A 15,441-nucleotide genomic window follows, 5' to 3' on the forward strand; every position below is an offset into this window, starting at 1 on the left:
AACACGGGCAACAAACACCAGTGAATGCTAAAAATAGTTAAAATGGGATGGAGGAATAGGATATTTACAGTCTCAAAATATCTTCATGAAAAGTACTTGTTAATCATTATATATACATTGACATATACACATATATGTATAATTTTACACTGGAGAAACCTGACAGACACTATTTTAATCAGGTGAAAATGTTACAATAACCAGTAAGGGAATAGCATGTACATCTGATAAGCATGTAATGAAAAAAACAGCATCACCTCTGTGATAATGCTGCCAAAAATGCACCATCTGGAAACACTGGATAAAACCCAACTGAGAGACATTCTATAAAATGACTAGCCTGTATTCAAACTTCCAAGGTTATGAAAGTACAGGAAAGATGGATGTTCCAGATTTAAGGAGACGTGACAAGTAGGCGTGACACATGATCTGAAATTGGACCCATTTGCTATGTGAGACATAATTGGCCCAATTCACAAAACTTAAGTGTCGTTTCTCACCTGAGTGAGTGTCTCTGTGCTATTCTTGAAATTTTTATTTAGGTTTGAAGTTATTTCAAAATAAACTTATAAAAATATTTTTGATTTTATTGATTTACTTGCATTTAAAAACACTCTTTTCCTTTTATAGCAAATGAACAGTCTGCCCAAATAATCTCTATTTCTATGTCCTTATCAAACTCTTAAATTATTACAATCTTTATAATATGTCCTAATGATCTTTTTTAGTTTAGTTTAATAGGTATTGAGTTTTTTTCTGTAGGTGAATTTCAGGATATTATCTATCTCAAAAAAAACCTCCTGTTGAGACGGATTGAAATTACAGTAAATCTGTAGGTTAATAAGTGATAAAGTTTTTTGCTAGAATCACTTTCTCTAGGATATCTTCATCTTTTTAATGACAACCATTTCCCTCAATTATGTTGATAATTTTGCCTTCACTAGGTTTTTCAAGTTGCATATATAGGGTATCTACAATGCCATCAGTGTCAATACTTCCAGTCAGCTACTTCTTTAACTCTATGTCCAATTTGAATTTCACTTTACAGTGTTATCATTTTTCATTTTGCTGGTGTACTTGTATCTTAATTAGCCAGATTATTCTTCTGGTTAACTATTCTTATAAAATATCACATAATTTAAACACTGGGAGGCCAGGAGTCAACATTGAAAGTGTTAGTCACTCAGTCATGTCAGACTCTTTGCAACATCATGGACTGTAGCTCACTAGTTTCCTCTGTCCCTGGAATTCTCCAGGCAAAAGTGGGTAGCCATTCTCTTCTCCAGGGTATCTTCCTGACCCAGGGATCAAACCCAGATCTCCTGCATTACAGGCAGATTCTTTACCATATGAACCACCAGGGAAACCCAAGTCAACATTGTTACATGCTTTACTGTCTGTATGTAAAGTGAATGACAGATGTGCAGTGACCGGTCACGGACGAACTTTGAAAGAAATGATATAACTGGTAACTCACTAGGATGCGTGTATTAAGTTTCCAATTCTTGCTATAAAAAGTGACTACAAACTTACTGGCTTAAAACAAAACAAATTTAGGGGTGATGTCACCAAGATAGTGACATAAGTCATGCCCAACTGCACTCCTCCTCATGAGGAAAACTACTCATGGATAAGACACTGCTGAGAAAATCCTAGAGCATGATGGGTGAGAATAAAGCACCCACTGTACCACACAGACTGAGATAGACCACATTAGAAGGATCAAAAGAGATGGTACATGCTGACCGCGTGGCCTCTACCCTACGCCAGCACAGCATGGGTCTCCCCTGAGCTTACAGTTTCCCCAGTGAGAAAAGAGATCCCAGTAGACATCCAGCTGTTCTAGTGTTTTGGGTCCCTTTTTGGGAGTCCCACTCAGGTCTTGCTTCATGAGAATAACAAGGGAATCTGCAGGGCTTGTCTCTGGGAATCAGATTGTGATGAAGAAGTGGAGGGGCTTGCAACAACGAGCACTCAGATCCTACAGACCCAGGTCCTACCTACAATGCCCAGGTAGTAGTCCCAACTAGTGGCTTTGCTAGTCTGCAGAGCCAAGACAGTGATGAAATCTAACTAGGGAATCAGTAAGGTGCACGTGTGCCTGAATTGGGACCTCAAACAAAGATCCCTTCCAGTCCTGGAGCCTGGTCTTCCTCCCCTCACCCTCCACCTCCCCGTCCAGGTAGGGGAGCAGAATCATAGCTCCATTCACTGCTCAGTGTAGCTCCCAGTCCTGCCTAACCAGAAGACTTTGGGGTACAATAATCACTTTAATGTAAATGAATTAAGTTATCCAATCGAAAGATGAATGGATTAAAAAAAACAAAACAAGAACACCATATGACCCTCACTTTAGCCTTAAAGACACTCATAGACTAAAAAGGATGGGAAAAGATATGTCAAGCAAATGATAAATGCCTCCACTACTCCACCCCCAAAAGCAGGGGATCTATACATAGCAGGCAAAATAGACTTTAATGTAAATACGATAAAGAGACAAAAAACAGTCATTACAAAAAGATACAAAAAGAAGTTCATCACAACTGTAAATATTTACACATCCAGTTAGCAGAAACTAACAGAACTGAACAGAGAAATATACACTAATACAAATATAGTTGGGGACATTAATACCCCACTTTCTCAACAACGGATATATCATCCAAAAAGAATCATTAAGGAAACCGTGAATTTGAACAAACGGATCTAACAGCCGTAGACAGAACTTTCTATCCAATAACAGCAAAATATACATTCTTCTCAAGCACAAGTAGTACATTTTCCACAGAACAAGTCTTAATAAACACAAGAAGACTGAAATTACACTAAATATCTTCTATGACCACAATGGTATGAAACTAAACATCAGTAACAGGAAAAAAAACCCAGAAAACTCACAACTACAAGGAAATTAAATAATACTTTCCTGAACAACTGATGGATCAAAGAAGAAATTAAAGGGGAAATAAAAGAGAATCTTGAGAAAAATAAAAATGGAAATAAAATTTATGAGATGTTGCAAAACTAGTTCTAAGAGGAAAAATTCACAGCAATAAATACCTACATTAAGAAACAAAAAAGACGTGCAAATATTGTATATTTTACAAATTGAATGTTTGTGGCAACCCTGCATCAAGCAAGTCTATTGATACATTTTTCCAATATTTACTCATTTTGTGTCTCTGATAATTCTCTCAATATTTCCAATTTTTTTTCATTATGATTGTTTGTTATGGTAATCTGTGATCAATGATCTTTGACATTACCATTTGCAAAAAGATTACAATTCACTGAAGGCTCAGATGATGGTTAGCATTTTTTAGCAATAAAATATTTTTTAATTAAAAAGAAAAAGTAAGATCTCAAATAATCAATCTAACTCCACAGCTCAAGAAACTAGAAAAAGAAGAGCAAACTAAGCTCAAATTTAGCAGATTAGATTTAATCTAATTTAACAAAGATTAGAGCAGAAATAAATGAAACAGAAAACAGGAATATAATAGAAAAGGTTAAAAAAAACTAAGAATTGCTTCTTTAAAAAGATAAAACAAAACTGACACACCTTTACCTACACTAACCAAGTGAAAAAGAGAGAGGACCCAAATCAACAAAATTATACACCAAGGAAACCAGAATGGAAAGAGACGTGTGTACCCCAATGTTCATCGCAGCACTGTTTATAATAGCCAGGACATGGAGGTAACCTAGATGTCCATCAGCAGACAAACGGATAAGAAACTTCTGGTACATATACAGAATGGAATATTACTCAGACATTAAAAAGAATACGTTTGAATCAGTTCTAATGAGGGGGGTGAAACTGGAGCCTATTATACAGAGTGAAGCAAGTCAGAAAGAAAAACACCAATACAGTATACTAATGCATATATTTAGAAAGATGGTAATGATGACCCTATATGCGAGACAGCAAAAGAGACAGAGACGTATAGAACGGTCTTTTGGACTCTGCGGGAGAAGGCGAGGGTGGGATGATTTGAGACAATAGCATTGAAACATGTATATTATCATATGTGAAAAGACTGCCAGTCCAGGTTCAATGCATGAGACAGGGTGCTCAGGGCTGGTGCACTGGGATGACCCTGAGGGATGGGATGGGGAGGGAGGTGGGAGGGGGGTTCAGGTTGGGGAACACATGAACACCCATGGCTGATTCGTGTCAATGTATGGCAAAAACCACTACAATATTGTAAAGTAATTAGCCTCCAATTAAAATAAATTTAAAAATATATAAATGATAAACAGTGCTGCGATGAACATTGGGGTACACGTGTCTCTTTCCCTTCTGGTTTTCTCAGTGTGTATGCCCAGCAGTGGGATTGCTGGATCATAAGGCAGTTCTATTTCCAGTTTTTTAAGGAATCTCCACACTGTTCTCCATAGTGGCTGTACTAGTTTGCATTCCCACCAACAGTGTAAGAGGGTTCCCTTTTCTCCACACCCTCTCCAGCATTTATTATTTGTAGACTTTTGGATCGCAGCCATGGGGAGGGAGGAGGGAGGAGGGTCCAGGATGGGGAACACATGTATACCTGTGGTGGATTCATTTTGATATTTGGCAAAACTAATACAATTATGTAAGGTTTAAAAATAAAATAAAATTAATTAAAAAAAAAAAAAGCAAAAAAATAAAAAATAAAAAAAATAAATAGAAAAAAAAATATATATATAAATGAAAGAGGAAACATTACAAATGATGTTTGTAACAGAAATACAAAGGATCGTAAGAGGCTATGAACAACTGTATTCCAACAAACTGGGTAATCTAGAAGAAATGAAAAAATTATGAGAAACACAAAACCTACCAAGACTGAATCATGAAAATTAGAAAATTTGGACAAAGTAATTGCTAGTAAGAATACTGATTCAGTAATTTAAAAAACCCTCCAACAAACAAAAGCCCAGGAGCAGATGATGTCACTGTTTAATTTTACCAAACGTTTAGGGAAAAATTAATGCTAATTCCTCTCAAAGTCTTCAAAAAAATCAGAGATGGGAACACTCCCAGACTCATTTTATGAGGTCAGCATTACCCTGATACCAAGCCAGAAAAGGACACTACAAGAGAAGAAAATTACAAGAAAATTACAAGCTAGTATCTCTGATTTATACAGATGCAAAAATCCTCAACAAAATACTAGCAGACTGAATTCAACAGCACACTAAAGAAATTATAGCCCATAATCAACTGAGATTTATACCTGGGATGCAAGGACATTTCAATACATGCAAATCAATAAACATGACATGCCATTTTAACAGAATGAGGATAAAAATCATGATTATCTTAATAGATGTAGAAAAAAATTTGACAATATTCAACATCTGTTCATAATAAAAACTCTTAATAACTTAGGTATGGAAGGATTATACCTCAACATAATAAAGGCCATATATAACAAGCCCAAAGCTAAAATCTACTCAATAGTGAAAGGTTAAAAGCCTTCCCTCCAAGAGTTAGACTAAGACAAGGGTGTCCACTCTCAACCACTCCTGTTAAAAATAGTACCTGAAGTCCTAGTACTAGAAATCAGGCAAGAAAAAGAAATAAAACAGCATTTTATATATAGAAAGTAGAGATGTAATGATGACTATAGTTGACAGTACTGGATTGTATATTTGAAAGTGACTAAGAAAGTAATATCCAACCAGTCCATCCTAAAGGAAATCAGTCCTGGGTGTTCATTGGAAGGACTGATGCTGAAGCTGAAACTCCAGTACTTTGGCCACCTCATGCGAAGAGTTGACTCATTGGAAAAGACTCTGATGCTGGGAGGGACTGGGGGCAGGGGGAGAAGGGGACAACAGAGGATGAGAGGGCTGGATGGCATCACCGACTCGATGAACATGAGTTTGGGTAAACTCCAGGAGTTGGTGATGGGCAGGGAGGCCTGGCATGCTGCGATTCATGGGGTCGCAAAGAGTCGGACATGACTGAGTGACTGAACTGAAGTGAACTGAAGAAAGTAAAGCCTAAAAGTTCTCATTGCAAGGAAAAAAACGCTTTTTGTACCTAAATGAGATGATGAATGCTAACTAAACTTACTGTAGAAATCATTCACAATATGTGTAAGCCAAGTCATTATACTGTACACAAACTTATACAGTGCTACATGTCAATTATATCTTAATAAAACTAAAAAACAAACAAAAACACAAACTACTATCTTACAGTTCTGGAGGTCAGAACTCCAGTATGATCTTACTGTGCTAAAATCAAGGTGCTGGCAGGGCTCTGTCCTTTCTGGAGGCTGTACATTCCATTGCCTTTTCCAGTTTTTAGAGGCTGTCTGCATTCCTTGGCTCACAGCTCCTTCTTCCATCTTTAAAGTCAGCAATGAAGTATTTTCAATGATCAATCTCACTCTGTTTCCACTGTCACATTTTCTCCTTTGACTCTGACCATCTGCCCTCCTCTCCAAAAGACTTTTGTGTTCATACTGAAATTAACCAGATAATCTTCCCATCTCATGATCTCTAACTTAATTACATTAAGTGATGGTCCTTTTGCCATGTCATATATGTTCACAGGTTTTGGGAATTTGGATATCAACATCTGGGGAGGGAACAAGAATTATTCTACCTACCACAAAGGGCATTTAGAATTAACATAGTGATTTGTGGACGGAAGAGCTATTAGTGAAGTTTGAACTTTATGCAATTACTAAGTTAATATACCACGTCAACTGATATCTGAATTGTGTTGCAGGGACACTAGTGTTACAAAGGTAAGCCAGGGAAACTGGAATTTTTCGATAACCGAATCTCACAAAGCAAGGAGGGCCTGTTTTTTAAGTTCAGCTGATAGGTCAAAAAGGATGAAGAAAACCACAAATGCAGAGCCATGACTGCAGAAAATGAGGTGGACATGACCCATACACCTCCACTCATATTTGAAGAACACTCACGTAAATAGACTGAGGTTTCTCTTGTGCTGGATTTTCAAGGCCACTAGATTACCAACAGCGCTACAGCTTTTCTAAGAAACATGGTACAGGTAAACATGGAAAAAACTCAAGAAATAATGATGTAACTTTCCTCTTACCTCTGTCATCTTCTGCCCACTTCCCCCAACCATCAAAATGTCTGAGGATCAATCATGTGCACTAATATCCAACTACTAATAGTGTATTACATTTTGCTTATAAAGCAACTGTCTTTTACAATTGTGATTAACAAACATCAAAAAGCCCTTTAATAACTGATTGAGAATATAATAAACACTTCCTGTTACACAGACATTGTGAGCAATTATAAAATAAGATACACAAGCTTCTGAAGCTTAGACCAAACACAATTTTAAAAACTGAACTGCTGGTATAAAGTCTGAAATAAATTAATTTTATTAACAGAAAAAAAAAGTTGGTTATTCAGCTCTGACTGGGATTATAAAGTACAATCTTTTATCATGAGTATTCTCACCATGCCACAGAGAAAGAGGCAGTAAGGGACTGATTAGAGGAAGTGTTATCTTCTCTGGCAGTGTTATCTTATAATGCAATATAAACATACGATCTTACAGATCAGAATACTTCTTGGAGAGGTGTAGCTTGTAGCTTGTTTTATAATACCTAAGTATTAGAAATATAGTCATTGTATGAATTACAAGAGGAAAAGGAAGAAGAAATGGCAATTCATGAAAATCCATACCTAGACTACATCCATATCAAGTCTTACCACATTATAGAATTCTTAATTTACTTGCCAATGCTGTTTTAAAATACTACTTCAGTAGTCTTACACTCATATTGGATGAAAATCACACACATCACCTAACCCTGGTGGTTTATGTTAAACCAAATCCTTATCTGCCTCTAGCTCCTGCTGTATTTCAAGTGTCTGAATCCTGGTTGGGATGAAAATGCCCCTGAGGCAGAAATGTTTCTTCATGTTCAACCAGGCAGATTAGACCCAAAGTGCTAAGTACATAATTTCAAGCATGTGTTCTGAAACTGTTTAAAGCCACAGTAAACTATAAAAGGCAATTTCACAGATACTCTTTTTGAAAGTGAATATAAACATTAAACTCGATATTTTGCCTCGAGTAGTTTTTTTACATTATAGAGGATTAAAATCTGATGCACATTTTGCAACTCTCACTATAAAATTACTATCCTAAATTCATCAAGACTTGAGGGGGTTTCTATTTTCATAAAGTAGGTGAAAGGGCAATCTCTGTTCTTTCCTTGTGATTTTACCTATACCAGGCTTCCCTACAATCACACGTCAAAGTCCTTCAGCTCCCCCCAGCTGGCACCTATCCTCACTTTCACTCTCAGTTTCACAGACAGTTTTATGGCACTTTCCATTTCATTCTTGACAATCTGAGCTACCTACAAAAAAATAAAAAAGAGGTTAACAAAGAAAACAAAACTAAAAAAAGAAAAAAAAAAAAGAAGGAAGAAAAAGAGGTTAACAAACTCTGAGCAAAGAATCTTTGCCAGCCCACCCACTGAGGTGATAAGGCCGACAGGAGCTCTTCACTCTAAGCCAGAAAAAAGCCAGCATCCCACACTAGTCTGCACTGAGGAATTGGAGCTCTGCCAGGTTTACTAGAATGCTCAGAGCTTTGAAAACCTCAGGGAAAGACTCCAAATTCTCATCTAACTTCTCACAGACAAAAATATTCCTGCATCATGAATTTCTTTTAAAATGGGTTTAAAGCTGAGCACTCTGAGCTCTTTCTCTGCCCTTAAGATTTCTACTTTTCTATAGCCATCCTGGGGCTAGAGAATGGTTCCAGAAATCTCATGTATCTTAGCCTGACCTAGTATCTTAGCTCTCTACAGAATGCATACAAACACTGCAAAAATACCTGAACAACGTCTTCTTCTGCCACTTCATATAAGAGTTCATCATGAAGCTGAAGGATAAAGAAGCCTCCTCTGATGGGGCAGAACATCCCTTGCAGTTTTTTCTTTGGCAACAATCCTAATCCATGAAAAAAGCAGCAAAACTGATCAGTAAATAGGTCACTGGGCTTTAGAGAAGTTTTTTTAAAAGAGAGATTTAAGAAATCTTGAGAAATTATAATTAAGAGAGTAAAACACATAAAATTTGGAACTATCAAGAAAAGAACTGCTTGCTGGTTGCCACCTAGCCCGCCTATCAGGTAAATTCAAATCTCCACTGACTTCCTCCCAGAAATGAGAACTCTAACAAAGATGTCAATAAATGGAGTTGACTGACACTCCCTGATGATGTCTTTTTCTGGCCAGAGTGTCATCATGGTAAAACTGGTCCCTAATTGGAGCACACACTCTAGACTAGGAATTCTAAACCCAGTGTCCAATTGTGGACTTCAGAGAACATACAAATTCCTGTAGAGACGATCTATACACTTTCAGCAGGTTCTCAAAATAACTCATGAATACAAAAATGGTTAAAAATCTAGACTCAGTCACTATTTCCTAATTAGTGGGCCAAGTGGTTTAGATTATGCCCCTCTGATCACCAAAATAAGCTTCAACATTAATACTTTTGGAATAACACCCTTTCATCGTTTGCCCATTTCTCAGAGCAGTCCTTCCTTTCTGCCATCCAAATTTCCTTATTCTTCAGGAGAGCACAGAAACCATCTCCGTCAGTATCTGGTACTTCCCTCAGAGAACTCTTTAACTCCCACTACCTGCAGCCCAAATTTTCTCAGAGGTGGCTCTCACAGGGTAAGACAGCTAAGGCAGATGATGCATGGCAAGTTGCTTCTATACCAGGGCTGCAAAGGCTGTGCATGTTTGCCAGTTTTGCTTAAATCTGATCTGCCCCATTGGACTCCACTTTTCTTGCATCATTGGCTGTCTGGATGAGTTAGTTTTTCTGCATTCTGATCACTCTACCTCTGTCCTTTTTGATTTCCCTTGCTTTCTTCAGCTTCTGACACAGAATGCCATGGTCCTCCTGTTCCCTGTGAGGTCAGCTTCCTCAGGCTCAGCTTCCTTTGATCTCCCTGACCTACTACTGCCTTTAACTCAGCATTACACAATGAAGTCATTCTTAATGACATCTCCACATTGTCTTCCACTCATTCTAAAGCTTGATACTATCTATACCTTCATTTGGACACTGCATCATTCTGCTGTGAAAAGTCATGTAACTATTTCAGTCACATATCCTATCTTCCATTCCTTAGCAGATTTAAAATTCAAACATAGGTTGATAACTTTCCTCCTAAATTCTCCAAAGCACACAGTACAATGTTATTGCCCCAAATAAGTTTTGACCATATATCCTCTTTCTACAAATACAAAAGTGTGAATGTGTACATGTGTTCAAGGAAGGTCATGAACAGGAAACATGTTCCTTTTTTTGAATATCAATTGACCATAAATTTATAGTTTATTTCTGGACAGTTTCACTACTTTGTTTTATATATACACATACATATATATATATATATATATATATATATAAATATACATACATATATACACATATTTTTTTAAGGTTTCTATGTAGAGACTTACAGTGCTAAAACCAGGATAATTGGTCACCCTTACTGCACACCTGAGAGAAGAAGTCTAAAAAAGGAAAATAACCTCTGAGTGTTATTAAGAGAATAATTTGACTTTGCAGATGCTTTGAAAGGGTCTCAGGGATCGTCTTCGGTTCACAGACCACACCTTAAATTAAAAAAGTGTTTCCAGGGAACTCCAAGGAGTATTTTCCTTTTATGATCTCCTTCTCTCATAAGTATACAGTAAGGTAAGGTGACCAATTATGCTGGTTTCAGCACTGGAAGTCCCACATCATGGGAAACCATCAGTCTCCCACAAACCGGGACATTTATCATCCTAGACTCTACAGAGGGTTTTCCATTCCAGAGGTTACAGAACAGGAAATATTGCTACAAATTGAATGCAAAAATATATAACAGAATCTGTCTTCTCTTAAGCCAGACACTAAAGAGATTTTCAGAAAAGTAAAATAGAGCCACTCATTACCAATTTTTTTTGTTCTGAAAAAAATGAATGTCATTATTTTCATAAAAACTATGTTACTTATGTTAACACATGGTGGGTTTATTATTATCTGTAAATGTTAATAAATATTTTTAAATTATCAGTTTTAATTTCTAATATGGTATATATTGGTAGATATAATGAACATAAACAAAAACTTTTTGAGATTCTTAATAATTCTAAGAGTGTAAAGACATCAAGAGACCAAAATGTTTGAGAACTGTTGAGAAATTAAGTAATCTTCCCTTTTCTTTTCTGATGTAACTAGTCTTACCATGTTATAACAGGGGCCACATTTATGAACAAACCTGTTCTTTCACTTTGGAGCAAACCCTCTCGATGACCATGGGATTTGAAAGTTGAGTGGAAGGTCTCTAACTGCTTCTGAATATTAACTGTGGCTATTTTGACAATATCAGCCGCCGAACCTTGGACTCTTGTGTTGATAGCCTGACGCTCAGCCTATAAAAAACAACAAGTAACAGGTACTCCATCAGATACACCAACATACTTTCATAACTGCTTTTAGTGTCCACAGATTAGTGCTCACATGTGCAACGAGACTGGAAATCTGGAACAGATGTAACCCAGGACATCAACTATAAGCTTCATCCTAAGATTAATAACTAGAATGATCCAGGGCCCTAGATTCTGGGCTGTCATTCACATGAGGACAGACTAAACAGAAGAAGAAGGTCAGACTGCTTCAGTTTAGGTTTCAACACTCAGGAAGTAAAAACTACATTACACTTAAAATCTATCTATAAGTTCAAAATTATTTTTAAAAGTATTTTATCAATGTTCTAAACTTCACCTTAAAGAATCTATTCTTCAAAATACAATTCCTCTTAATCCTAAACAGACATAATTGGAATACCACTCTTTGTGATGAGAATTGGAATGTTTCAAAAATCCCCCACATCAGTGGCCTCTTAGTCCTACATAGAGTTTGGCCACAGCAAGCCTGCAGCCCTCTGGTATGAATCAGAGCTCTTTATGGGCTGCTGGAGCTAGTCATTAGCTGCTGGTGAAAATGCAGATCTTAAATCCCAAGGTATTAAGTTAGAACTTCCCTGAAACTACTGCTGCCATGAGCTTCTTGGCAGGCAACCACAGCTGCTACAAGTGATCATCGTGGGGCTACAAGAACTGGGATCTAGGTCAATATTCAAGGTGTCATTGGTCTATGATTACCACTCCTGTTGTCCCCAGAAGGCTCAGAAGATGGGAAGGGTCTACTCACTGAAGGCATCTATGTAACTTGAGAGGTGTTCTCTAGTTCCCTGTCACCTGGGCTACACCCATCTCCGAGTATATTAAATACTGGTTAAAGAGATAGACTTAAAAAAAATTAATAACTTGTTTTGTCAAATGCTGATGAATCCATCCTAAACACACTCGGCTGTCACTGTTTTAAGAGGGACTGAATTTCAAAGTTCTACTGATTACTCCCTTTCTTAAAGCCATATGCCTTTGTGTAGTGGATTGTTATTATTGTGATAACTTGCTACCTTTCTCTGTGAAGTCCGGAGCCTCCATCCATTGCCATGTGATTCAAAGTGTTTTTCACTCTCACGGACTTAACTGGTTTTGGCCAATAAAATGTTAGCAAAACTTACATATAGCACATGTAAGGAGTTTTGGAAGCTATCTAACACCATCAGAAAAAGAAGGTTTATTCCAGATAGGGACTCTTCTTCATTTTGAATTTTAGAATGAAGAAAATGCAGAACACAGCCACAGTCAACCCAGAACCAAACTGTAACATGAATTAAAAATAAAGCCTCTTATTATAAGTCACTGAAATTCAGGGCTGAGTTTGTACTGTGACATAAGCAAATAAAACCAAAATATATACCTCATTCTCATGATACTGTATTTCCCTGAGACTATTCCAAAATAAGAAAACTTGGCAGTCTCAGCTTTGCGTCCCAGTCTCAGTCCCTTCTCATCACTAGTGCATTTTCACATACATTAAAAATACATAGCTTTCTGGTAATGGGAGATTATGTCATTAGGACCAACCCTCCCACTGATGATAACCAGAAAAGGTGGTCAGAAAATGCCTCTTTGAAACAATCAGACAGGAAAAAGGAAGTAAAGAATTACAGAACCTAAAAAACTAGGAGAGAAATGAAACCAAAGATGTGACCCTAGCTATGGAGGTCACCCTTTTTCCTAGGGAAATCAACAGATTGCCGAAGAGGCAGCTGAGATAAAAAGCTAAGCAGAACTTGATGGTCTTGAGGATTGATAACAAACATTTGGGCTCAGAGCCGAACAAGTAGGAGGAAGCCCAGTAAAGAGACAATACAATTGTTTTTATAGAAAACTAAGAAAAATAAAAGTCAATAGGAACAGACTACAGGAACACAAGTATGAGATGTATTAACTACATGCTATAAAGGAGTACGTCAAGGCTGTATATTGTTGCCCTTTTTATTTAACTTATATGCAGAGTACATCATGAGAAACGCTGGACTGGAAGAAGCACAAGCTGGAATCAAGATTGCCGGGAGAAATATCAATAACCGCAGATATGCAGATGACACTATCCTTATGGCAGAAAGTGAAGAGGAACTAAAAAGCCTCTTGATGAAAGTGAAAGTGGAAAGTGAAAAAGTTGGCTTAAAACTCAACATTCAGAAAACGAAGATCATGGCATCCGGTCCCATCACTTCATGGGAAATAGATGGGGAAACAGTGAAAACAGTGTCAGACTTTATTTTTCTGGGCTCCAAAATCACTACAGATGGTGACTGCAGCCATGAAATTAAAAGACGCTTACTCCTTGGAAGGAAAGTTATGACCAACCTAGATAGCATATTCAAAAGCAGAGACATTACTTTGCCAACAAAGGTTCGTCTAGTCAAGGCTATGGTTTTTCCTGTGGTCATGTATGGATGTGAGAGTTGGACTGTGAAGAAGGCTGAGCTCAGAAGAATTGATGCTTTTGAACTGTGGTGTTGGAGAAGACTCTTGAGAGTCCCTTGGACTGCAAGGAGATCCAGCCAGTCCATTCTGAAGGAGATCAGCCCTGGGATTTTTTTGGAAGGAATGATGCTAAAGCTGAAACTTCAATACTTTGGCCACCTCATGCAAAGAGTTGATTCATTGGAAAAGACTGATGATGGGAGGGATTGGGGGAGAGAGGAGAAGGGGACGACAGATGATGAGATGGCTGGATGGCATCACTGACTCAATGGACGTGAGTCTCAGTGAACTCTGGGAGTTGGTGATGGACAGGGAGGCCTGGCATGCTGCGATGCATGGGGTCACAAAGAGTCGGACATGACTGAGCGACTGATCTGATCTGATTATCAGACTTATTAGACTATAAAATGATCATGCTATCAAGAAAATACAAAACTGAATATTTCAGCACAGAATCAAATACACATAAGAGCAAAATAAAAACTCTACCACCAAAAATATTAAAATAATATAACTTAAAGCACTTAAACTGTGCTTTCTCTGTAGTTTGGTGTATGTGTGCAGTGGGGAGATAGTACTGACTTGGAAAGAGCATAAAAAGGCTTTCTGGGGTGCTGGAAAAGTTCTAGATCATTCCGAACTTAAAAGCTCAACAGTTGCAAATTAGGCAACTTAAAGATAAGCTAGAAGAAAATATCCATAATTAATCATGATGAAATATAAACATGGAAAATACCAACCAGAGGATATGAAAAGGAGGAATTAAAGACAAGTTTTAAAATTTTGTATTACAAGTTCCAGAAAGAGAGAAGAGATTTCAATGAAACAATGATTGAAGAAGAAATGGCTAAGAATTTTCCAAAATCAACAAAAGATCTCAAGGTACAGATTCAAGAAGTCCTAAAGCACACCAAAAAGGATCAATTAACACACATCCAGACACAAAGGTACATGAGGTGAGGAAAAAAAAAAAAAAAACGCAAACTTAAGTACATCACAGAATACCTGCTGGAAACCACAAGGAAAGAAAAATACTGTATTGAAAGCAACCTAAAGAAAAAAAGGCAGATTACATTTAAAGAAGAAACAGACCAGGGTGGGCCAGTTACAGCCTACAGGTCAAGTCTGGCCTATCACTTGTTTCTGTAAATGAAGTTTTCCTGGAAGCCTGTGTCTATGACTGCATCTGCATTAGTAAAGTAGAGTTGAGTAGTTGTGATGGAGACTCTATGGCCTACAAGTACATATATAAGAGAACTAACTTTTTCTGACACAGCACTATTAAAAACCTAAAGGGAAGTTCTACTTACTGGTAAAACGTTTAAAATTTCCCTCTGAGATCTGAAAAGTGGCAAAGATGTTCACTATCACTAATTCTATTCAACACTGTACTACCTAGTAAGTCAAGCAAAAGTTAAAAGAAGAATAAGACTTGGAAAGGTGGTTAAAAAACTATTTGGGGGAGGGGCAAGTAATAACTGTGCAGACAGAATACCTGAAAGTATCTACAGATAACATTTTGGAATTAACA

The 15,441-nt window shown here is 37.3% G+C and overlaps 1 protein-coding gene across 3 annotated transcripts in view; it reads right to left on the reverse strand.

Annotated features, from left to right (window-relative positions):
- The window catches only part of POLQ (DNA polymerase theta), a 250,619-nt gene that overhangs the window by 137,098 nt on the left and 98,080 nt on the right, over positions 1-15,441 (reverse strand). For 2 of the 3 annotated variants that reach the window (XM_059887918.1, XM_010801194.4), the window contains exons 28-29: positions 11,285-11,438; positions 8,834-8,949 (exon numbers count right to left, since the gene is read on the reverse strand). In XM_059887918.1, the coding sequence (XP_059743901.1) occupies positions 8,834-8,949; positions 11,285-11,438 (270 nt within the window). Of the gene's footprint in view, positions 1-7,338; positions 8,352-8,833; positions 8,950-11,284; positions 11,439-15,441 lie in introns of those variants that run through there. The other variant, XM_002684789.6, reaches the window with a different exon arrangement.

This window comes from Bos taurus, chromosome 1 (genome assembly GCF_002263795.3).
Source record: "Bos taurus isolate L1 Dominette 01449 registration number 42190680 breed Hereford chromosome 1, ARS-UCD2.0, whole genome shotgun sequence".
Classification (NCBI taxonomy): domain Eukaryota; kingdom Metazoa; phylum Chordata; class Mammalia; order Artiodactyla; family Bovidae; genus Bos; species Bos taurus.